This window comes from Lucilia sericata, unplaced genomic scaffold (assembly GCF_015586225.1).
Source record: "Lucilia sericata isolate MDLA Ls3-8-SP2 unplaced genomic scaffold, ASM1558622v1 Contig000003F_arrow, whole genome shotgun sequence".
In the NCBI taxonomy this organism is placed as follows: domain Eukaryota; kingdom Metazoa; phylum Arthropoda; class Insecta; order Diptera; family Calliphoridae; genus Lucilia; species Lucilia sericata.
Window position 1 is genome coordinate 1,663,197 of NW_023994044.1, and position 25,639 is coordinate 1,688,835.

At 27.5% G+C, this 25,639-nt stretch overlaps 2 protein-coding genes, 1 long non-coding RNA gene and 4 other non-coding genes across 8 annotated transcripts; 6 read left to right on the top strand and 1 right to left on the bottom strand.

The window, feature by feature from the left end:
• The first annotated feature begins 2,841 nt into the window (after positions 1-2,841).
• On the top strand, positions 2,842-18,958 carry LOC119599854 (protein no-on-transient A-like). 2 transcript variants are annotated; one of them, XR_005231100.1, is made up of 17 exons: positions 2,842-3,289; positions 4,157-5,357; positions 5,448-5,747; positions 5,876-5,931; positions 13,485-13,576; positions 13,820-13,869; positions 14,097-14,151; positions 14,433-14,488; positions 14,812-14,900; positions 15,273-15,320; positions 15,597-15,655; positions 16,027-16,115; positions 16,485-16,536; positions 16,870-16,925; positions 17,140-17,198; positions 17,417-18,423; positions 18,901-18,958. XR_005231100.1 is itself a non-coding variant. In XM_037949769.1 (5 exons), the coding sequence occupies exons 1-5, from the start codon at positions 3,008-3,010 to the stop codon at positions 9,306-9,308; spliced, it is 1,986 nt and encodes a 661-aa protein (XP_037805697.1). In that variant the 5' UTR covers positions 2,842-3,007; the 3' UTR covers positions 9,309-9,504. The 2 variants fall into 2 exon arrangements, 1 of the variants encoding a protein (XP_037805697.1); XM_037949769.1 differs by lacking the exons at positions 13,485-13,576; positions 13,820-13,869; positions 14,097-14,151; ... (8 more) ...; positions 17,417-18,423; positions 18,901-18,958 and adding an exon at positions 9,162-9,504.
• Positions 16,157-16,227, top strand: LOC119600137. Its single transcript, XR_005231124.1, has one exon. It is a non-coding gene; the product is annotated as a small nucleolar RNA U18 (small nucleolar RNA).
• Positions 16,727-16,797, top strand: LOC119600145. The gene has a single exon (XR_005231125.1). It is a non-coding gene; the product is annotated as a small nucleolar RNA U18 (small nucleolar RNA).
• Positions 16,996-17,066, top strand: LOC119600152. Its single transcript, XR_005231126.1, has one exon. It is a non-coding gene; the product is annotated as a small nucleolar RNA U18 (small nucleolar RNA).
• On the top strand, positions 17,269-17,339 carry LOC119600160. The gene has a single exon (XR_005231127.1). It is a non-coding gene; the product is annotated as a small nucleolar RNA U18 (small nucleolar RNA).
• A 20-nt stretch (positions 18,959-18,978) lies between the features above and the next one.
• On the top strand, positions 18,979-20,457 carry LOC119599879. Its single transcript, XR_005231103.1, has 2 exons — positions 18,979-19,615; positions 20,323-20,457. It is a non-coding gene; the product is annotated as an uncharacterized LOC119599879 (long non-coding RNA).
• Positions 20,458-20,462: 5 nt separating this feature from the next.
• Positions 20,463-22,159, bottom strand: LOC119599866 (B9 domain-containing protein 1). The gene is made up of 3 exons (XM_037949781.1): positions 21,770-22,159; positions 21,469-21,702; positions 20,463-20,608 (listed from the first exon to the last, which is right to left on the bottom strand). Exons 1-3 carry the CDS (start codon positions 22,029-22,031, stop codon positions 20,523-20,525), a joined length of 582 nt encoding a protein of 193 aa, XP_037805709.1. The 5' UTR covers positions 22,032-22,159; the 3' UTR covers positions 20,463-20,522.
• Positions 22,160-25,639: the final 3,480 nt, after the last annotated feature.

A 25,639-nucleotide genomic window follows, 5' to 3' on the forward strand; every position in this document is an offset into this window, starting at 1 on the left:
TTAACATTAGTTTTAGTGAAATTAGTGTTTATTTACAAAATTTGCATTTAATTTTAATTGTTTTTATAAAATATAGCATTATTTCAATAAAATTATCTGTGAGTTGTCGTGATAAAATCAGCGTTTTGTTACCCCTATGTATTAACATAAACAAAAAACTGACAATTTTTCTGCCGACGTTTTGTCAAGTGCCGTGATAAATATTTGTCTAATATAGACACGGGGTAAACAATTATGAGAAAGAGCGAAAACAATTGGCTTTTCGCTCATCTACTTGCTTTTGTTTGCCTTTACAATCGTACATTTGAGAACAAAACAAATGCCGAAACGTATTTTATGAAAGAATCATAAAGTGTGTGTATTGATTTCATTTAATTTGTACGGTTTTTATTTTTTTTGTTTTTATTACTACTGTATTCCACAAAGGCATCTATAAAAACTTAAACCTACAAGTCTTCTTTTAATTTTACTCAAAAATGTTTTTGTAAGAAGCAAAACCACCAGGAAACGTTTGCGAAAATGCTTCGCTCAAAACTTTTCAGTTTTGCTCCCATTGTTTTCTTTTCTAGCTGCGTACATTTGAGTTAATGAACATGATGTGCTCAAGAGCAAAAACAATACAAAACGAAATGAGAAAGTCTATTTTGTTGTTTTGGTTTTGTTTCTGTTTTACTCACTGCAAAGATCAAAACAAAACAATTGCAAACGTTTCGTTTAGTTTATTTTCCTACTCTGCTTGATAACAAACGTCATTGTATTGTAAAATTTGTATATAATTTTGTTTTTGTGCAATTAAAATTGATTTTCAACATAAGTTGTAGCGAAATTAGTGTTTATTTACTAAATTTGCATTTAATTTTAATTGTTTTTATAAAATATACCATTATTTCAGTAAAATTATCTATGAGTTGTCGTGATGAAATCAGCATTTTGTTACCCCTTGCCTATATTAGACAAATATTTATCACGATGCTTGACAAAACGTCGGCTGAAAAATTGACAGTTTTTTGTTTATGTTAATTCATAGGGGTAACAAAATGCTGATTTTATCACGACAACTCACAGATAATTTTATTGAAATAATGCTATATTTTATAAAAACAATTGAAATTAAATGCAAAATTTTGTAAATAAACACTAATTTCACTAAAACTTATGTTAAAAATCAATTTTAATTGCACAAAAACAAAATTCTAAAACAAATTTACAATAAAATGACGTTTGTTATTGTTGTCTAAACAATTGTTTGGACAATACTGCCATAACGACGTTATAACGCTAATAAATGATAACAATTTGACGTTTAGCATAATAAATATTTGTCTAATATAGACAAGGGGTTACCCCTATGCATAAACATAAACAAAAAACTGATAATTTTTCCGAAAAAATAAGCATTTTTTTCACATTCTGATGTAATTTTCACGAAACCTATGCAATGTAATTCCATGAAAATCATCGTTCATTTATTTTTACACGAGGACTTTATACCTGTTGAAAATTGCCGGAATCGGTCCATAATTTCTTATACCTCCCATACAAAAGTACATATTACCGGAAAATGAGTTTATTGTTAATAACTTCCGTCAGAATATTGATATCTTCACAAAATTTTACAAATAAAAATTATATGTCAATAGAATTCATTTAGAGAAAAATTGTCTGTATCGGTCCATAATTGGACATAGCTTCCATACAAGGTCCTCTCCCGAAAATCACTTAAACGCCCATAACTCATTACTAAATTCAGATATCCATATAAAATTTGGTACAAGTATTGCTCTTATATACAAAAATGTCACTGTTCAAAAATTATATTTTAAGATTTTTTCACGATCGGTTCATAATATGGGTGCGATCGATCCCAAACAAGATTCCCTTCCGAAAATCACATTACTTATTACTAAATTACTATATAGATAGGAAATTTGACTAAAATATAGCTTTTATATACAGAAATGTTACTTAAAGATTTCTTTACGTTCGGTCCATAATTGGTCATATCTCCCATACTAGATCCCGAAAATTTGAATTTCCTTAAATTTTCACACAAATTATTAATTATCGCTAAAGCATATCTTAGGGGGCTTTAAAAATATAAAAGAAAATGGCGTTTGTAATGTTAAAAAATCTTGCAATTGTAACAGATTTTATCTGTTTAAATCTTGGGGTTTTTCGATTTAAGTCATGAGAAAACTTATTTCTACAAATATTTAATCAATTAAAAAAGTATTAATATAAAAGTAGCTGGTGGAGGGTATTTAAAATTCGGCTCAGCCGAATATAGCACTCTAACTTGTTCATATACATTTTGTTAATATATGTGCAATAAGAATTCATGAAAAATTGATTAACTTATTTTTTAATAGGAAATAATCTTATACCCCATTCTAGTACATATGAGATTTCGAGCCTAATCTAGTTGATTTAAACTAGATTTCCCATACAAAATCTACTTCGTAACTAGATTTCGTTAAAATCTACTCAAAATCTAATAATCTTTAATGATGCAACTCTGTTTATTTCTATATTATAAATAAAATTTTAATAATCCCATTTTTCCTTCTGATTTTTCATATCACACACTTTTTCGAGAAATATTAGAAAAAATGAAATCTTCCTAAATGTCAGGAAGAGTAAGTGGAAACCGTCTAGATTTGCAAAAAGATTTTAATTGAAATCTACTAGATTTCGTATATGTGTAAATGGGGTATTATCATAAATAGTTTTTGTAGTAGCCTAACACTGTTCAAATACAACTCTAAACTTAACGAAAGAAAAATCAACCCTGTTACTATACACGCTTCTTTACGCCATTTTGTCTACACTAATTCTCTTTCATCACATTTTCTTCATTCCTTTTCCGGCTGTCGACTTGGTGAGTTCAATTTTATTCTAGTTTGGAAGTCGGACGTAAATTAAGAAAAAAATCAATTAATTGGAAAAAGTGAATTTTGGAACATAATTAAGTGTTAATACTGGAAAGAAATAATTTGTGAAAAGTATAATGGAAGCAATAATTAAAACTGAGGTTAATGGTAGTGGCCCATTGCCACAAAGACCACAGAAAAATCAAGGTGGTGGCAACAAGAATTTCAATAAGCCTCAAATGGATGGTGGTCCAGCTGAAAAAAAGCCACGTTTCAACCAAGGCGGTGGCAACAATAATAATAATAATCAGAACAACAGAGGAGGATTTGGAAACAAAGGTTTTGGTAATAACAGAAATAATAATAACAATCGTAATCGTGGTGGCGGAAATAATAGAGGAAATTTCCAGAATCAGCAGGTAAGACAGTTTCATTTATTTAATTAATTTGTTGAATTTTGTTTGCAACTTTTGTTAAGTTATTGAATATTAATCTAAAATGCAATTGGTTGTGTAATATTCCTATTGAGAAAATTTTGTACATCTCATGAATAAAATTTTCAAGTGTCTATAATAACAAAATGGCGGCCGAATTTTCTTTACGCTTACGAATGCCGGTCGTACTGCATTCGTATGATAGATATTTTTCAATCAGTGATGCCAACATTTTTATTAATACAAATAAAAAAAATATACATACTTTGTAAACCTTGTAGGGTTAAACTAATTGTAATGTTTTAATTTTTATTAAAAATTAGTATGTACTTTAAGTTTTTTATTATTTAATTTAAAATACTAAATATTCAAGACTTGCCCATCAAGAAAATTTTAAAACAATGAAATGCTTTTTTTCATGATAAATATACGTACATACATACAGTGTCTCTCATAAGTATTCGAATTTAGGTATACTATGAAAAGAAACTAAATTTAATAATACTTTTTGTGTGAAAAATAAATAAATTAAACCAAAAATACATTCTTTCGGTTGATAGAAACCCCTTAAAACAATTTTAAGCAAAAAAAAAAAAAAAAAAAAAAAAAAAAAAAAAAAAAACTCGATTTTGGGTTTCGCATAATATGGTCAAATATGAAATACAGGGAAAATTCGAATACTTTTGTGAGATAATTTTATGGACTTTGAACTATTTATTAATAAACAAGCTAGCTCTAAGTATTTACATAAGTAAAAATTAATTATTTTAATGAAATTTATAGAATTTCTGTTCAATAAGATTCCCAAATTTAATGTAAGATTGTAATAAAATGTTTTTTATGTGTGTATAGCAAAACCAACAACAGCCACAAGCCCAAAATCAACAACCCTCTGCTCAACAGCCTGCGTCAGATGTTAAACCTGAAAATGCAGCGAAAACGGAACCCAAAGCTAATGAAGAGACCAAAAATGCACCACCAAATAATCAACAACCACAACAACAGCAGCAGCAGCCACAACAAAATCAGCAAAATCAAAATCATAACAATAATATGAATAAGCAAGGTGGTGGAAACAATAATATGGGAGGAGGTGGTGGCGGTAATCGCGACCGTGGTCAAAAACGCGACCGTCACTTTGACGGCCCACGTGGAGGTGGTCGTGATGGTCCCAGAGGCGCAATGGGTGGTGGAGATGGTGGCAACCGTGGCGGTCCTGGACGAAATGATGAGTTCTTTATCGGCCAACGTTTGCGTGCCATTGCCGGGCCAACTCATGAACTACCACCAATTGAGAATACAGAAGAAACTAAATTCTCTGGCCGTAACCGTCTCTATGTTGGTAATTTGACCAACGATGTCTCCGAGGAAGATTTGCGTGAGCTTTTCAAACCTTTCGGAGAAATTGGTGAAGTTTTTAGCAATCCTGAAAAGAACTTTGCTTTCCTAAAAATGGATTTCCACGCCAATGCTGAGCGTGCAAAGCGCGAGTTAGACGGTACTTTACGTAAGGGACGTATGTTACGTGTACGTTATGCCCCAAATTCTACAGTTTTACGCGTTAGCAATCTAACACCATTTGTATCTAATGAATTGTTGTACAAGTCATTCGAAATATTTGGACCCGTCGAGAGAGCTTGTGTCAACGTTGATGATCGTGGTAAATCTACCGGAGAGGGTATTGTTGAGTTTGCCAAAAAATCATCGGCTAACGTTTGCTTGCGTTTCTGTAGTGAAAAGTGTTTTTTCCTCACTGCTTCTCTGAGGCCATGTGTTGTTGAGCCTTTTGATGCCAACGAAGACACAGATGGTTTGCCCGACAAGTCTCTAAACAAAAAATTGCCAGAATTCAACCACGAACGCAATGTTGGTCCTCGTTTTGCTGATGTTGGTAGCTTTGAACATGAATATGGTACCAGGTGGAAGCAATTGCACGAATTATTCAAGACCAAACAGGAGGCTTTGAAACGTGAATTAAAAATGGAAGAAGAAAAATTGGAAGCACAAATGGAATATGCTCGTTATGAGCACGAGACAGAACTTTTAAGACAAGGTAGGTTTAATTTTAATTTCCATTGTAAAAGTATTCAATAGTCTTATTGTAAAAAGAAAATAAATTAATTTATGGGATATTACATTTTAGAATTACGCAAACGCGAATCTGACAATGAACGCAAGAAAATGGAATGGGAAATGCGTGAAAAACAAGCTGAAGAATTGCGCAAACGTGACGAAGAACAAATGCGTCGCCAACAAAGTGAAATGCAATCTCGCATGTTGCGTCAAGAAGAGGAAATGCGTCGCCGCCAACAAGAAAACACATTGTTCATGCAAGCCCAACAATTGAATTCTATTTTAGATCAGCAAGAAGGTGGCTTTAGTGGAAATTGTAGCAATTTCGATAACTTTGGCGGTGGCAATAACTCGCCATTCGATTTCCGTGGTAAGTTTTTAACATTAAATACAAACCTAATGGCAATTATTATTATTATTATTTTTTTTTTTTTTTTGTACAAAAATATGAAAAATTTTTATACAACATTTTTATTTATGAATTATTTGTTTTCATAGGCAACAATGGTGGTAATGGTGGAAATAATGGTCCCAATGGACCTAATAACCAACAGGTACGTTCATTTTTCAATATGTTCAAGAGGCGATAAATATGCAAAAAATGATTTCTTCAATATATCATTATGATACTCTAAAAACAAAGAAACTATACAGTTATTAGATATTCTTAGGCCTTTTACAATGCCTTTTTAAATTCCTGTTATTTTGAACATATACTAAACCATTAATTTATTTAAAGACAAAACACTGTAACTGTGATATTGTATATTATTGATCACACATTATTGATTGAATTTTGAATTTAAGAGGCACAACTAAACATATTCATGTTAAGATATTACAGCGTTATTTACGATTGTAAAATTTCATTTTTTTAATAACTGCCACTTGTATTTGTTAATTAGAAAATAATTTCTTAACAATTTTTCTTGTTAATACAAAATATAATTTAAGTCTGAAAATAATTCTTATTCTAAAAACAAACTGTAGAAGCTCATTGAAAATTTGTGTGATTGATTAAACAAATTTAAAATACATAATGTTCTTTACAAACATACATCTTTTTATATAAATTATAAACTGTTTTTTTGTTAGTACACTATTATGTACAATAAATAAACATGTCGTTTATTAAATGAAACAATTTATACAAAACTGTCGAATTTAACATGAGAAATGCAATAGTTGTTAATTTTTAGTTTGTTGTTGTTATTGTTTGTCTGTAACAACGAATGTTACAAGTTAAATCACATAGTTTGTTGCATCACACTTTTTTACATCCATTTGGGCAACATTTTGGCCAGAAATGTTGTTTCCAAATTAAGTTAAAAAGAAATTTTATCATTTTGGCCAATGATACTATTTCTCTCTTTAACTTATAGCTCGTGTGTGCGCCCCAATTAACTTGTACGATTTTATTGATCATTTGTGGTTAGAGATTTACATGACGATAACAATATTCATAATGGCTCCGTCCAATTTAAAGGACATAACTGCCACTATTATGTATTTTTACGTATATTTGAATGGAAATTGTATTGTACTAACAAGAATGACAAAAGTAACTTGAAAATATTTGACTCTTCAAAATGTTTTATTGAATTTGTTTATGGAATTGATTGCTTTGGGTTGTTGGGTTTAGTAGAATATTAATTATTAATTGCTGATTATATAATTCTGCAATTAGATGTTAATTGATTTTTGAATATTACATCTAAAACAGATGTTTATGCAAAATCTTTAGGTAGGATATTGCTTTAACTTTTAATTATATACGATTGATTTTTATACCAATATTGTGTTTTTATTACTAATTAATATTATAGAACTTTATATAAAGATTCCGTTGTTAAATTAATTGTATTTAACTTTGGATGTATTAAAATTTAAGGAAAATATTTTATGAATAAATTTATACAATGTGTGTATAATCTGATAAATGGTGGAACATTGTTCTTTCTATTTTTGCATTTTCAATGCATTTTATATTGTTGATATATTTAGGAAGATAAATATTGATTAAAGAAATAATTATGATTTTATTCAACATGCAAATACTTGATAACGTCGAGCCAAAAAAGCGAAAAAGTTTAAGCAAAATAATATTAAATTTGGTGTTTCACTCGAAGAATACTTGTTTTGTTCTTAAGCTTTTTCACTTTCAGTGTTCTATTCTGGCAATAATAATGTCAAACGTTTGAAAATTTATGTTATCAAGATTTCATAACATATAAATTAATTTGGAAATAAGGTTGAAATACCTAATTTTCAAATCTCATTTAATGTTATACCCAAATTGAGTTGGAATATTCGTGGTTTTTAATTTTGTTAAAGTTTTATTCATAAACTAATTTTTATTTTATTGAAACTACCAATTCGGTATTTACAAAAAATCTGTACTAACGAAAATAGCAGGGTTTATCCTTCACGTAAAACACAATCATCTAAATGCCTTTACCTGCGTAGTAAAAACAACATTAATATTTTAAAGTTACTATTACTATACTCATAAAATATGTTTGGTATATTTTCTTAAATTGAGAAAGATTTCAAACCTTTATCAACGATTCTCAAACGTTTGACATTAAAATATATTTGATTTCAAATAATTTTTATATTTGCTGGATGAAAATGTTTGGCTTGTGTTTGTTTGATTTTTGAGGATAATGTTTTTGAATCTACCATATTACTGTTATTATTGATTATCTGTATATATTTATATACACAATTTATTTTATAAAACTGCAGTAAAATATTTTTTATGAATAAGGGTGATGATGGGGGAATAGAAATTGATATTTCGATAAATATTGAATCTTATAATATTAAATTGTATTGATGAAATCCAAATTTGTGGAAAATATTTTGTATATGAAAAAGTGTGAAGCATGTCAATAGAATTTACTAGCTTAGGTATTTTGAAATCAACTTTGTTAGATGTGAAAATATTTAAATAATAATTATGGTTTTGAATTTATCAACTGTATTATTAAAAAACGAAACTATTGATTGGGGAAGACGGGGGGTATTTACATTTAATGTTGTAATGAATTGTTTATATTTAATACGCAATTCTATATATTGATTTGGTATATTATGGAACACAATACTGGTCTTAAAAAAAGCAAATTTTAATGAATATACATAATACGTACTTGAATGTTTGCTCTAACCGTATTGCGGGAGAGATGGTTTGGTTTTAAAGCATATAAACAAAAATAACATAGTAAACTTTATAAAAACATTTTTGTTGTTTTTAGGGAAATGTGCAATTGAAATTAAATTGTTGACTTATTTACTGGTACATATTTTTGATAAATTAAAGGATTATTTAGAACATTTTGATACCTATATTAACTGATTCTCATTACATTGATTTTGAAAAACTGTCTGAACATTATAATTATTTGCGCCCGTGTTACTTTTGAGATGAATAATATTTGATCTATTCTATTATTGAACAATAAACATTTTGAATTGGGTTAACATTTTCAAGTATTTGTTTGGTATTAATATAATTTCCTAGATTCTCTTCTCAACTTTAAATATCTCACTTATGATAACAACGATAGTAAAAAAGAAACAATAATTCAGTATTTATTTTGTTTAGTAAAGTAACGAAATCTTTTAATATTTTGTTTTGGTTTAGTTTTTTGGTTTTATTTTTTTTCTATTCTTTTCTTATGATTTCAATTTTTTTGTTGTAATTTTTGAAATATAAATACATAAATGTATATTTTTTTACCACATCAAACAAACCTTTAAATTTGCATCCTCCATATAGGATTTCGGATTTGAATTCGGTGGGAACCAAAACCAAGGTGGTCCCGATGGTGGCAATAATCGCGGTGGCAATCAACGAGGTGGAAATAATAACAATGGTGGTGGTGGTGGTAACAACAACCCCTGGGAACGCCGTAGACGTTTCTGAGATGAAATGAGTGATGAACCACAAATGTTGCTACAATAATGGAAAAATATTTAAAGACACACAAACAACAATGAAACAAATATATTGAACAATTTTCGGGAACCCACGTTGATGTTGAATGAATATTATTCACATGAAATTTAAATCAACAATAAGAAACACTCTCGTCGTATAGATAACACAAAAATAACTTAAATATTTCACATCTCTCTCTTATTAAGAACAACAAACAATTAAAATTACCAACTACTCTGCCTACCACCAACCATTAACGATCTCTTTTATAATGGGAGGGAGATAGAATGTGGCTGCTGTGGTTGGCAGTGTAGTGATGGTAGTGAAATTGATTACAAGTGAATGAATTTTTCACTTTAACATACATATTTGCAAAACAAATCTTGCTTAAAATTATTATAGTATTTTAGTATTTAGGTATTTTATATTTGAGAATAATTTGAAAAACTTTAATCCATCCCATTAAAATATCTGACTGAAGTGGTGATGGCAGATTGAGCAGCTGCTGCGTTTTCTCAATGTGTACAAAAGCACATTGTAGAAAATGTGTCAACGCCACCACTCTTCAGCCAATGTTTTAGCCAGATTTTGTGGACATCTATTCTATTTTTGTTTATGTTTATTTCTCTCTATCAAATATTTTGATTGCGATGGCATGTTTTATTTTACATAAAACTGGGTATTCCATGTAAACATCTATTGGAATGAAGAACCCCACTTTAGTATGTTCTTTATACTAATCGCAATGTCATCTGTACATCGAAAGAAGAGTATGTGTAAACTAACAGAAATATCATTTCTATTAAGAATATACATAATTATTAATGTGTATAGATTAATTCAATTAAATTTATAACTCTACTACAACTTACAATAGTAATAACATTTTAAATCTCCTCTTTAGTTTTAAGTATTAAAAAAACACACAAATTGAAGAAGAAAAACAAACATATTTTTGAATCCTCCCACATTATTTGGTTAAAGAAAACATAATTTGGTAGAAAAAAACACTGAATTCTTGTGCATCTAATAGGTTGCCTTGATGAAGGTGTTTGAAAATTTTTATTTTTCGTAATTTTTGGACTGTATACTTTTTAAGAACACTGTCATTTGTGTAAATTTTAATTTTAATTGGTAGACATTACTTATAAAACATGTCTTAATTATAAAAAACTTAATATTTATATTAAACAAAATAACAAACATATTTTACTCAAAATTATATGAGTATTTTAAAATAAATAATATAAATCTTTGTTTCTATTATGAATGGTTGGCTGCTGCGGGGATTGAATTTTGTTAATTCAATCAATTTTATGTTTTACAAAATATATCTGTCAATTTTTGTGTGTGTATGTGTGTGTGAGCGAGTTTAAAACTTGGCTATTATGCAAAGTGTTGAGGAAACATGTTTATTATACATTAAACATTTTTACTATTATTTGATATTAGGAAATTGGATTTGAAACTCTTATTACAACTACTAACATTTTGAATTTTGATTGAAAATATTTATTATTTAGAAATAAAGAAAAACTTTTAAAAATGTTGTCTAAAATACTGCTATCTGCAAAAATCATTAACTTATTATTTGTGTTCGATTTAAAGGTCAAGAACATTTTTTTTTTTTTTTCAAAAAAAATCATATTTCTTATCAAACTATGTAAAAGTAATTTTAACGCAAATTGATGCTTGGGGGGACACGATGCTTAAATTATTTCATATATACTTGCAAAAATTAAAGGGAAACATTCCATTTCTGAAATTCTGTATTATTTTTATCTTTGTCATTTTTAATGCTTTTAAATTACTTTTAATCAAATGGTACCTATCATTTTTTAGGAGTATGATGATTTCATCGAAAAATATACACTGAAAATAATCCATGTCTAATAGATTGTCATAAATTTCACGAAATGTTTCGTGAGTTAAGTTAAATTTTTGTAAAATGTGTGAATATTACGAACAAATTTCAACTTTATAATACAAGAAGGTTTTTCAATATCTAAAAATTATTTTGATACAATTTGATTTATTTTCGTTAAATATCAATTGAGGCATGGTTTACTTTGAGTGTATAACGATAACATGTTCGCGTTGAGAATAAGATAACTATTAGTATGAAAGATATTTTCATGATTGTAAAATGTTTGACATTGAATTATATTAGTTGGTATTGTGATAGTCTGTCAGCACTGAGGTTGTGGGTTCGATTCCCAGCAGAGTCTTTGGTAAAGGAGAGTACAACAAGCCCATTGTGGTATAACATACATACATTCTCCTCTCAAATTATTTAAAAATTTTTAATTCCTTATCTCATCTCAGATTTTGATGTACAATATGTATTTTTTAATATTACAAATACATATGTATGTATGTGGAGGAAATGAGGTCGATTTGAGATTTATCTTACCATCGTAGCTCTTTAGTAGTTTATTAGTTTATGTGGATGTAGGAGAAAGTTATTTTAGTCAATTTTACTAGTAATTTGATTGAATTTAGGGAGTTGTTGTAATATTATTCATATGGTATATGTCAACGATTTGTGTATGTGGTATTGTGCGAAATATATATTTTTCTGTTTTAAAGTTTAGTCATGCAAGCAAAATAAGAAATATTGAAATGAATGAGCTCATGCCGCTGATGTTGGTTTTAGAGACTGGAGTGTTTGGTATATAAGAATTTTTAATTTGATTTTATATCGTGGACTTTGGATGAACGAACAATTTTTGAATTAACAAACTGAAGCTGAGATGTTTTTCTCAATATTGCAATGCATTTTTAACAATATCTGATGTCTATCAACAACTACTACAACTTTTTAAATATCTTCTAATATAAACTATGTTTTTATTTGAAATTGAGGTAAGATTAATAAACATGCGCATTTTTTAAAATATAATAAAAAAAACAGTTTGGCTTTTTTCATATTCTTTGACGTTATTTGGAAAATAACTGGCAAGCCTTATAGGCGAATGTTGGTTCTTTTAAGTAAAGTGTGATTAAAAACAAATATATTTTTTAATATTGTTTTAAATTTTTTACACAGCTATTATTAACCATATTTGTTTTAATTCAAATGAAATAGTCTTGTATAAATTTATCAGTCAAAAAAAGTCAAACTGTTTTAAGAATTTGTATGATTAATTAACTAATTAAGAAAGTTTCAGGACTTTAATAATTTTTGTACAACAATATGTTTGTGCATATCTTCAAGATATTATTATCTTACAATTCCTCCCTCTTGCTTACTCAGATATGCCTCTTCTTGTGTGAATACGAAAATAATTATTTTTATGAACAATAATTTAAGGGGTATTTTTTAAAATATGTAAGGGGTTGCAAAAATACTTTACAATAGATTTTTATTTGATTAACCCCCATTTTCTCAATGTCTGGTTATTTTTTAACCTAACCTAAAAGTTTTCCTACAAAAGTTGTTCTAACCGACAGAATAACAAATAGTTAAGCGATAACCGCAGGTGGAGAATGGGGTTTATTCATATTTTTGGTTATAATATGATAACAAAATTACTACTTAAAACTTTACGGCATATCTGAGATTTGTGTATTTTCTTAAACTTTTGTTTAAAACAAATTAAATTATTAAGAATTAATCTTTACACTTACAACTTCTACTGGTGCTTTTGAAGCTACAATTCGAATGTTGATCTGATTGAAAACACATTTGTAATACTATTCAAGCCTTTTTTAAGATACTTATTTCGAATATAACAATATAAATGCAATAAGTAATGCATACGATTTTTGTTGTGAAATTTTCAATACTTGTTATGTTTAAGAAAGTTGTGAAATTGAATAAAAATATTACTTCGTGAATGAGGTCAAGGTTTATCTAGATATAAATTCTTCTGTCATAATCATAGCGCTACATTATGCAAATATTTTATGTAAAATTGTAACCACAATTTTTTCCTAGGAATGGATTGTCTTACAAATAATTTGTAAAATAGAAACAACTAAATTGTTTTAAGAACAACAAACTTTTTGCTAAATTATAATTGTTTACAACAATTGGGAATGATGATTATATTAAACACTCTTAGGCTTGAATAGTATGCAAAATGTGTAGGAGATCTAATAATTTATAATCTACATAAAATGTTACATAAATTTATAGATTTTTTTATAATTTTTCAGAGATTTGTTGGAAACATTTAACTTTTGCTGATTCCTATCACACAACATGATTAATTCTGGTCAATGACAACATGGGATTGAATATATAAAAGGTAAATATATGAAAATATTTAAGTTTTATTTTTGTAAATTATATCAACTTAAATTCAAACTTTTTCAAAACTTTGCATGACATATTCAAATGATTATAACATCGGATCTAATTACTGAATTACCTTACCTTACAATAATCGTGTTTGATTTAAATTTTATGATTTAACTTAAAATAAAAACTAAAATTTTGAAAAAACATTTTCATCAAACATATACTAAATTCACATATTTTTGTATTACAGGTTTTTAAAGGCCCTTGAACATGTAACAAATTGCTGCCGTTTAGTAAAAGGTAAATCTAACTCTGAAAATATTTAAAAAGTTGCATTAAATATTTTTACAATTTACTCCCAATTATCAATGATTATAACTACGGATCTAATTCCTGAATATAACCTTACCTTACAAATTATATTTCATGTTGACAATAACGTCATGAGATTTCAATGTAACTTTTTAATGAAAAAAATTCATAAAAAATATACATTTTTGACACATTTTTATATTTTTTTATTACAGTTCCAAATGGTCATGAAAGAAGGGATATATCAAATGTCTCTATTTGAAAGAAAAGGTATTTATTGTTATTTTATCTATTTATATTTAATATAAGAATTAAAGGAGAGAATTACTTTTAAATAAAAAAATATTAGAATTATTTTGCAATGTTTCCTTCATATTCCTCCTAATTTATCAGTGATTATAACTACGGATCTAATTCCTGAATATAACCTTACCTTACAAATTATATTCCATGTTGACAATAACGTCATGAGATTTTAATACAATATTTTAGTTCATAAAATTTATAAAAATAATGAAAGTTATTAACATATTTTTATTTACTAATTGCAGTTTTAACGGGTCAGAGATTATAAAACATGGGAAAAACATGCAATAGATCCTGAAAGGTGTGTATATCTTTAATAATATATTATTAACTTCTAGAGAGAGAAATTACTGTAAATAAACTTGTTTAATCGTTATTTATTTTTAATTTAAATGTGAATTTTGCAAAAAGAATAACTTTTTATTTGTTACTCGCTTAGCCATGTTCTATTTAAAACATCTCTCTTTTATTTGTAAATGAGGACAAAAGTTACCGTATGATCAAATAATGACTATACAAATTCGGCTGCACAATTTTTGTGTTCTGATCACGTTAAATTATTATTATAATAAACTAAATATTTGTGTATGATTATATATTTAATAATCATTGCTTTCTTTACAGATTTTATAATTTTGGATATCATCTAAAACGTATGGATGGACTGGACTGACTGGAAATAATGCAGCTGTTTTTTGCTGTATTAAAATCAGGTAAATATTTTTCTTTAAGTATGTGTACAAAAATTGAAATCTGTTCAAATTCGTATCAAATTAAAAAATAGAGTTTTGAAATTAAATAATACAAGAAAATAAAGATATTAAAGATTAGATTAGAAAATAAACGTTATTAGAATTAATATGTATAACTTTCAAATCGATTTATTCAGTTTTAACTTTTTTCGAAATTTATATTTTCATTTGTAAATGAGGACAAAAGTTACCGTATGATCAAATAATGACTATACATTGACGGCTGCACAATTTTGTGTTCTGATCAAATTAATACACAATTATAACAATATATATATATATATATATATTTGTTTTCGATTAAATACTTAATAATCATTCTTTTCTTTTCAGAAACTATCTTACAAATAATGCAGCTGTATTTTACTTTCTCGAAATCAGGTAAATAAATTAAAGAATAATACATTTAATTAAAATAAATTTAAACTTTGATGTAGTTTTTTCTTATTAAAAGAACTCTTGCAAATTGATCTTTTTCTAAATCTGTATTTTTATTTGTAAATGAGGACAAAAGTTACCGTATGATCAAATAATGACTATATACTTTCGGCTGCACAATTTTTGTGTTCTGATCAGAAAAATAAAATACAAATATTATTAGAACATGTTATTATTTTAGCAAATCCCTTTCTAAATACATTTTACTTCTTTTTTTAGATGCAGACAATTGTTTTTTGTGGAACTATATAGTTTAATTTTGGATTTTAACAATTAAGGTATGTTCTGAAATCAATTTAAAAATAAAATATAAACTTTAATTAACGTGTTGTTTCTAGATAAAGTGCGAGTTCTTTGAGTAAGAATTTTACTTGTATTTTGTTTTTGTTACAATAACAAAATACGAGTAAAATTTTTACTGAAAGTACTCGCACGCTATCTAGATACAACACATAAAACATTTTTTGTTTGACATCATTCATGTAAATGAGGACAAAAGTTACCGTATGATCAAATAATGACTATACATTATCGGCTGCACATTTTTTGTGTTCTGATTACATTATTAAAGTAGAAATATTTTTAAAATCTTTTTTGTATTTATAAAAATTTTCATCTAAATATCATTTTCCTGTTTTATTTATTACAGCTAAAGCAATTAAAGCTATCTCCAACTGATTTTTGTGGAACTATGTGATCTTACTTTAAATTCCATCAACACAAACTTGAAATGTTAAGGTATGTTGAAAAGAAGATTAAAAAAACTTTAAAAATGTTTTTTGGTGATGATATTAATTGGTCCGTGTTTATGAATTTATTTTGATTATAAACTTTCCAATTACTGAAAAAAACTAAAATTATTATTCTTCAGTTCAAAATAGTAGAAGTTAAAATAATGTATTCATTAATTTGAATTTCATTAGAAATTTCGAAATGATTTCTTCTGAATCGAAATGCACAATAATTCCAAACATGTTTCTTAATTTTTCAAATATTTATTTTTTTGTATATATTTCTAGTTATTGAACTGTTGAATAAGTAAAAAAATATATATTTTTTAAATATGTATCGCTCTTATCAAATAATTATTTTATTTCTTAATTTTAGCAAAACACTAATTGTGCTTCCAAAATGTACCAGAATAAACGTGGTTGAAAAAGTAAGTAAATTTTTCTTTTTTAACAGAATTGCAAGTTCTCTAAATTTTAAGAAGTTTCATTCATTCATATCATATGATATGAAACTTCACAATTTTATAATTTATGAAAATTAAAATCTTGTGTGAAACCCTTGTGCTCCCCATAATTCGTATATAGTTGCAAAAAAAAAGTATTGACATTAGAATGATTAGAATGATGATATTAATTGGTCCGTGTTTATGAATTTAAATTGATTTTAAATCCTCCAATTACTGAAAAAAGGAATTTAAAATATATATAAAAGTAAATATTATGACAAAAATTAATTATAATTTTTTTTCTTTTTTTTTTAGATTTTCTGGTTATGTCTCTGATGTTTTCCAAAAAATGTGGATCTTTAATAAATAATGTAAGTTTAGTTCTTCATATGTATTATGAATACAATTTTACGCTTTTATATGCAAAACATTATTGTAGACTTAGTGATGATATTAATTGGTCCGTGTTTATGAATTTAAATTGATTTTAATCCATCCAATTACTGAAAAAATTTATTCAAAATATGTTTTATTTTCTTTAAATTTATTATAAGATATCTAATTTTTATTCTCTTTATTTTTTAGATTTTCTTTTATTGTCCTGAGGAGTTGCAAGAAAATTATTGTGGGATCTAAAAAATAATGTAAGTTTTTAATGTTTAATGTTTTGTAGAAATTTTTTAAATTAAATTGAAGCTAACATTTTAGTTACATAAAATGATGATATTAATTGGTCCGTGTTTATGAATTTTAATTGATTTTAAACTCTCCAATTACTGATTTAAAAATTCAATAATAATTTTCTGATTACATTTTATCTTTATTAATCTTTTTTAATAAAAATTTTCTTTTATTTTTACAGAATGATCTTACAGCCAAATAATTGGATGGAAAAGAATATAAAATTAAAGAGTTTACATAAATTAAATATTTCCTATGATAATTCCAAACTATGATTTTTTGAAAATACATAAATACATCTGTGGTCGAATTAGTGCGTACGTGATGGCTTTCGCATCGAAATCACATTTCAATATCGAAATTTATCTAATAACGGCCAAACATTGTCAACCCAGCGACAGCTGTAGGTTAGGTTAGGTTTTCTCAGGTAGCCAATTTTCGGCTTTACTTGGGTCCATGTTGATCCCTTTGTAAAAATACCTGTAAGAAAAAGAAAAGAGAAGGAGAAATAGGGAAGAGTGGAAGAACAGAGACAGTTGCAAAGAGAAGGAGATGATGAGAAATGAGAAAGCCAGGGCAGCTGCCGTGGATGAGTAGTGTGAGTAATAGGATTCACACCCATTTTGACAAATTAATGAACTCTAGTAGACGTTATAATTGAATGTTTGACAATTCGGTTAGATCACCAAAATAGGTCGATCCAAGCGTCCGAAAACGGGCCTCCGCCAAAGCAGGACAATCGCAGAGAAGATGAGTAATAGTCTCTTCTTCATCCTCGTTTTGACAACTCCTACAGTAATCGTTGAACGGGAGACCAATGCGTCTGGCATGGTTCCCAAATTTACAGTGGCCAGTGATTATCGATATCAGCCTACTTAACTGCGGTCTTTGGAGACCAAGAAGATATTTAGACCTTTGAGGATCGATCTATGATTGATTTGTAATCCGTGAGAAATTAAATCGTTAATTTTTGATTAAATTTATTTTACTCGCAATACTTCTTAACACATTATTTTGAAACAAAAATCTTTCAAATTATTACACAATATGTTTGTAACTGTACTTCAAACACATCATCAATTTACATTTTCATAAACAAGTTGTTAGTGTTTATCAGTGAAACAAAAATCTTTGATTTATGTAAACTCTTTTGTTTTATTAAATTTCGTATTTTGGTGAATGAAATAGGTAAGTGTGTTTTATTTAACAACTACAAACTATTATTTTTAATACTTTTTATGATGATAATATTTAATTATGTCTTCTTTTCCCGACATAATATTCATTTTGATGATAATATCAAATCTGATTATAAAACAACAAGTAATAAATGGATGAGAAAATGTTTCTAATGTTTATGTTTAATTTAATCGAATTTTATTCATAAATAGTTAAACATTTTTAAATTAATACCGTTAATCGTGAGAAAGCTTTACAGTCAAACCTGAACCAATCGTCCGAGATTAGACAGAGCTTCGCCCTGTCGCTCAGACGGGTATTAGAAAAATTCTTTTTTAGAAGTCCTTTATGGCTAAAGTAGTCAATTGGTTTTGAATTAAAATTTGTAATATTAAATAACTTGTTTGTTGTTGTAATTTATAAAATATTGTTGAACTAAATTTAGATTTTTTTAATTAAATGTTGCTTTTCTCTATTATTTTACAGCAATTAACATAAACCTTTTAAGATTTGTCTTTAATTAATTTTGGAATTATGGAATTCACAAAGGTAAGTGTTTAATATTATAATTTTTAAAAGTACAACTCGGTTATAATTTATAAAAAGTACAAAACGTTATAAAATTGAAATTTCTTTTTAAAAAGAAATTTTAATTAAATATTCTTTATAACCGGGAATTACTTTACTTCTAGTTTATAATATTTTATGATGATAATACTAATTATGTCTTCTTTTCCCGACATAATTAATATACTTTTGATGATAATATAAAAACTGATTATAAAACAAACAACAAGTTAATGGATAATAATCGAAATCCAACGAATTTCATGGTGGTGTTGCCAGTGATTCCATCTTAAATAGTTAAATTTTTTTAATGAAAAACTCTAGTAAAAAATTGTTTTCGTGAAAAAGCTTTACAGTCAAACCTAAGCCAATCCCACAAGCTTAGATAGAGAGTGCATCGTCCTAAAGGACTTCTAAAACAAAAAGTCCTTGCAGTCAATTCTTTGGCCAATTCAATTACAAATTTAGAATTAAATTTTTACATATCAAATTACTTGTTTGTTGTATTTTTTAAAATAATATTCAAAAATTCAAAATTAAGAATTTTTAATTAAATGTTTTTTTTCTCTATTATTTTACAGCTATTAACCAAACCTTTCAAGATTTGTCTTTCATAAATATGGAGTTCACAAAGGTAAGTGTGTGTATTACTTTACTTCTACTTTATAATATTTTATGATGATAATATTAATATATGTCTTCTTTTCCCGACATAATTAATTTACTTTTGATGATAATATCAAATCTGATTGTAAGCTTAAACAAGTGAAATTTTAATTATGCAGTATTGTTTTCTATGTAAATGTTTTATTGTTCCAAAAACAACAACGCCTTAATATTTATGTAATTTAAATTCTTTTTAATGACACGAGATGAAATACTCGTTCAAACATTTACTTTATTTAGATTTTTAACAACATAATTACCGCTCAATATTAATTTAAGAATCCGGCTTCCTGCACAGAAAAAACTGAAAAACGATTTCAATTACCAAAACCTCGTTTTCAATTATTTTATTTTTTGAAGTTCAACCTATAACAAAAATTGTATATTCAATTACTACTTATAATTGATTTTGTACACAAAATTTTTATTTTTTTCTATTTTTGTTGTTGTTAAATACGTATTTGATTATACATTTTTATGAATCAAATACAAAATGAATTGAACCCTTTTAAAATTTTTGATTAATCGTTTAATTGAAAATTTTTTAAAATTAATTTTTTCTGTGTGTGTAATTAAATATTAACATTTTACTTGTTTTATGTTTTAAAATTCTATAAAAAAAAACATTTTTCTATATTGGATTTGCATTAATTTTATTTTTCTTTTTTTTTGCAGGTATGTATGTACTATCAAAATATCGATTTAAGGAAATGGGATGGATGACATTCAGATTTTTTGACATTCATTATTTTTCTATTTTATTTATAGTTTAAAATTATTTTAGAAAATAAAATATAAAAATTAAATTAACTCATCTGTGTATATTTTTATTTATTTTCATTGTTTATTGCATGGTATAAAATGTAATATTGGTTTTAATATTCTAAGCCTAGACGTGCCGTTCCTCTCGTTATAATGTTCAACATTAGTTGTAATTCTCCATATGATTCCATAGACAAACCTGGAAAGAAATTTCAGAACCATTAAAGTCAATAGGATTTTAAAGAGAACATCATTTCCTCTCTTAATAAAAAGTGAGCCTGTTTGGAAATGTATCTTTGTGCTACATCTGATGTCTAGTACGTTCGTAAATGCATCAGAAATATGTATATGATGCGCAAAAATCTTATTTTCATTTATAAATTTTAAAAAAGACGTCTTTTGTCTATATATCCGCTTATTTTCATCAGCATTACGGACTAATCACTGAATGCAGTGCATTGATGCATTTCTGAACAGACCGTATGGCCTGCGCGGAATGTACGTTCGGAAATGCATTACAGAAATTTGGATGCATCGCAAACTAATCAGATGCAGTGCTGGGTGAATTTCTGAACAAGTCCATAATTTGAGAATTTCATTCCTAAAGAAAGTTGTATTATGCTATTATCCATATTTTGATTTTAAAGAAAACAAGTTGAGTTAAACAGAACTACTTTTGCTCTTTATGTGCAATTGAAAATTAGATTAGTGAACAGAATTCACTCAATGTCGATAAATGATTACTAAATCGAGCATAAAACCGATAACCTTATAATTAGACCAATGTATGTTTTTCGTACTTTTTAAATCCATATCCGGTAATGGTTGGATGCTAATTTTTAAGCTTGAATCTTTTTTCTACGCCATTTCGGACTTCATTTCAGTCTTTTCTAATTTACTGAATTTCTAAATGTTTTTGAGAATTTAATTAATACGGAAATATACTTTTTCAAACACATTTAAAAATACAGATTTACGAATACAAATTGATTGAATCTTCTGTAATATATTTGAAACTTAGAATGTTGTAAAAATTAGCAATGATTTGAAAACTGTTACCTTTACTTTTAGAATTGTCTAATAAGACTTTTGTATCTTTTAGTTCTGGATTGCGACCTGTCAGCCAAGTAGTCACATCGGCCAACATGTTACTGCAGCGGGGTTTTAATATGGGCGCTTTAATACTATAATTTGTGACATTTCCAAATACGGGCAAATGAACACGACTGTAACCTAGAGAGGTTTCTATGCCCCAACGTGTTTTACCATAAATGGATATCAGGAGTTGAGGCCCTAAAGAATAAATTAAACCAAATCTGTTTAATAATCAAAAAATAATTGAAACCGATCGAAAACTTACATCCAAATGAGTTCGTACTGCGATAGGTTTGTTCTATTGGCATATTGAATATAATGGGATCATTAAAGTTGCCATTATGATTGGAAGCAAATTGTGTTATACCCTTGCTGTGTCCACTAACGAGTTCCCAATCGGGACCAGCCACACTTTCATAACGGCAAAATATTTCCGACGCTTCTGGTCCCAGTGGAAATGTTGCTGATTCTAATTGTCCGGTAATGAAAATATTAAAGTAACTTGCAGCTGTAGTATTCGACTCCATTTTTAAGAAATTTTATTTGATTTTGTGTACGTTTCTAAGTGGATGGATTTATTTCCGTTGCTGTGACAACTCGTATAATTGTTTTAAATAAATGAAAGGTTGGCAATTTGGTAAGTTTTAAATTTCACATAAATATAAAATTTTCTGGTAACATTGTTTCTTCCATTGCCGCTAGTGTTGCCAGAAAAATTTCAACTTATTTCCCCATTTTTAAATTGAAATTAACATAGCATACAGACAGTATTGTCAGAAAAATTTTGACTAATGTCCCCAATCTTAGGCTGGAAGTCCCCAAAAATTTTTAAATTAAAAAAAAAATTTTAATTAATTTTTCCTAAAAAGCATTATCATGTCTCAGCGAGACATGTTGTCCCACAAACTGCTTCATCTGGTAGTCAGTGTAAAATTAAACCAATAAAAGGTGTCTTTGATAAGTGTACATTTAATCATAGATGGCGCAATATAACATTGCTTATTTGCTGCGTTCAACACACAAACACGCATATTTTTTTCAATCTTGGAAAAAAATTTGTTCACGGACCCCTCCTCTATCTTATTGAAAAACTTCATATAAAAAAAAGTAAATTTTTGTGCAAGTTCGCAAATTTGTTGAAATGGTAGGGAAGTATTTTTTGAAAGATAGTATGAATAAAAAATGGCGCATTTTTTGTTGTGTTGTTTTTTAATTGCCATTTGTCAGAGTAAAATTAATATGATGATATTCAGAATAAATATCTTTTATATAAACATAAATCCTTATACCAAATTGTATGAGGATAGGCCCATATTTAGCCCTATCCCCCATATAAAGCATCCTTCAGAAATAAGTTTTTGAACAATATTGTATCAAGAAAAAGACCAATAACGTCGTCAATTGCTAACGTTTTACTCATGAATAAATATGGGTTTCTAATCAGTTAATAAATGGTACGGTTCATATATAAAATACTTTCATAAAACATCTTCAAACTTGGACAACGGTGCAAAACTATAATAAAAAATATGTTTGCTGGTGAAACTCACACATATCTCACCAGGTTAATTAAATGTTATACATGTCATTATAAAGGCATCAGCATCTGCTTTCTAAATCCGTGGAGAAACTTAAAATCGGTTCAGATTCAACTAAAGGGCCCCATACACAACACCAGCATGCTGGCACAATCAAGTGATTGTGCAAGCCGATTGAACGTGTTGTGGTTGTGGTACGATTGTGCCATCTGATTGTGTGATATCAAAATTAATTTGATATTTTTGTGATTGTGCCAGCATGCTTGTACTGTGTATGGCGAAATTTGCTCATTCAAATACAATTTTTTGAGCAATAATCATAGTTTGTCTATGGAATCTAAAAGAAAAATATTTTGGGGATAATTGTTATTTGCCTACGGATCGGTTTCACGCTTGTGGTAAACAAAATAGGTCAGTTCTTTGCAAATATTTGTATTATTCGCAACGACCTTTACCACACAAAATTTAAAAAAAAAAATAATATTGTACAAGCATGCTGGTGTGATATATGGGCCGAACATGAAAGCTCAATCAAATTATTGTGCCATCATGCTGGTGTTGTATATGGGCCCTTTAAGTTACTGACTTATAGGTGCTTAAAGGTACGAAAAACCGGGTTTTTACCCGTAACTCAAGATTTTGGAGGTGTTTGGCAAATTTCAAAAACATATTCTTGTTCTACTCGGATCCACCTTTCATAAAAATAGTATCACTTCCCAGGTATTTCAATTTTCGTTTATTTTGTCTCACTGTGTTATTTAACTAAAATATAATATTCTTGAAATCCCCTAATGGTCACATTTTTTACATGTGATCGCTGGGACTATATTTTAATTTTAGTGTTAGTATTAGAAAAATCGAAGTTATCTTCTTTTGATATGTACTTGACTCAAACATGTTTTTGAATTTATTATTCTTATGTAAAAACAATATTTTTTTTCTCAAACACATAGCCATTAATTTGAGACCAAGATTAATAAAATCGAACAATTTATTTAGAAATTATACGATATTAAACTTCATGTCTTTGAGAAAAAATGAGAAATAATCTAAAAACTATCGATTTTGAAAATTCTTTAGAACCTATTTTTCTATTTATTCAAAGAGTGTGTGTACCAAATTTCTCCAAATCGGAGAGTGTAAGGTGCGAATGGTGTTTGAAATATTTAAAAACGACCCTTATATAAAAAAACTAAACTAGATTGAAAATAATTATTAATATTTATAAAAATAAAAAATAAAAATCCCCAAAATAGCGTAAAATTATAAAAAATCTCCAAATTTTACGAAAATCTGTCCTCAAGTAAAACTTGAAATCCCCACATCTGGCGACACTGCATACAGATGAAAAAAATTTGACATTTATTGAAACCACAAATATGTTCACAAATCCCCAGCAAAAAAAGAACTTCCAAAGAAGCGAAAAAGAAGTAGAATTTACTCCATGGAAGTACTGAAAAAGTTCTGAAGAAGTGATGATTTTAACACAGGCTTGTCATAGGAGGGATGTCCTTTTTATTTGACTCCAAATTCACTACTTCTGAAGTCATTCCCAAGAAGTAATTTTAATGCTCTTTTTTGGAACTTATTCGGAAGTGATATTGTAGTATTATAGAATAAAACCAATTTGACTTAAATAATATTAACATTAATTAGGGTATTAGACACATTTAATACAAAAGCCCAAATATAAAAGTTTATAATTATAAAAATGAAAGAACAAAAAATATATATTCAATATTTAAAAAAATAGAATTATTTTCGCTTCTTCGGAAGTCTTTAAACATCACTTCCTCTGAAGGTAAAAAATTCAATTAGTGCCACTTTTGAAGTGAAAATTACATTTTCTGCACATTTTACTGCCAACGTTGAAAGATCTAACAACCGTGTATACATAGCTTTATAAACACAAATATCGCGATGAAATTCAGCACAATAAAATATTTTGTAAATATAAATATATTCACAAAATTTTATCGGGCTTGGTCCATATTAGCCCCTAGCCCTCATATAAAGCCTCTTTCAGAAAATTAGTTTTTCATCCATAAATTGCTTTAATGTATCGGAACAAGGGAATATTGAAGATAAATGCTTTATTATGAAAAATAAATCACATTTAATATTCATAACTGGTGTAGGGTATCATATGGTCGGCCACGCCCGACTATACTTTCTTACTTGTTGTACAAGCTGATGATTTTGACATGTTTTACAAAGATTATAGGATATGCTGCAATGTCTTTGGTAATTTGGTATGATAAATATAATTTTATATTTTTGTTTGAACTTTATATAAGATCTTTATCCCGAAATGGAAGTCAATTTATAAACAAAATTTATTGATGTTGTGTAAGCAAACATTTTTCAAACAGCAAGAACTTGGTAAGCAACATAAATATAAATTAAATTATTTTTGTGCAGTAACATGGTAAGCCACTTTAATTTCAAAAAATTATATCTCTCGAGATTTTGACCAATAAAATTTTTTCTTAGTATAATGATACTTGTCTTACCTTGTTTTATCCTAACAACATCAAAAATTATCAATTCCGCGTTTATCTTCATCATTATAAAGGGCTTTCTTATAAAGTGAAAAA

Bases quoted from the DNA above. Each gene is read 5' to 3' on its own strand.
- LOC119599866 (XM_037949781.1), bottom strand. From the start codon at position 22,031: ATGGAGTCGAATACTACAGCTGCAAGTTACTTTAATATTTTCATTACC. The intron at 21,703-21,769 runs GTAAGTTTTCGA...TTTATTCTTTAG, and splicing joins CAGTACGAACTCATTTGGAT to GGCCTCAACTCCTGATATCC. The intron at 20,609-21,468 runs GTAACAGTTTTC...ATTTCTTTCCAG, and splicing joins AGACAATTCTAAAAGTAAAG to GTTTGTCTATGGAATCATAT.
- LOC119599854 (XM_037949769.1), top strand. From the start codon at position 3,008: ATGGAAGCAATAATTAAAACTGAGGTTAATGGTAGTGGCCCATTGCCA. The intron at 3,290-4,156 runs GTAAGACAGTTT...ATGTGTGTATAG, and splicing joins GAAATTTCCAGAATCAGCAG to CAAAACCAACAACAGCCACA. The intron at 5,932-9,161 runs GTACGTTCATTT...TCCTCCATATAG, and splicing joins ATGGACCTAATAACCAACAG to GATTTCGGATTTGAATTCGG.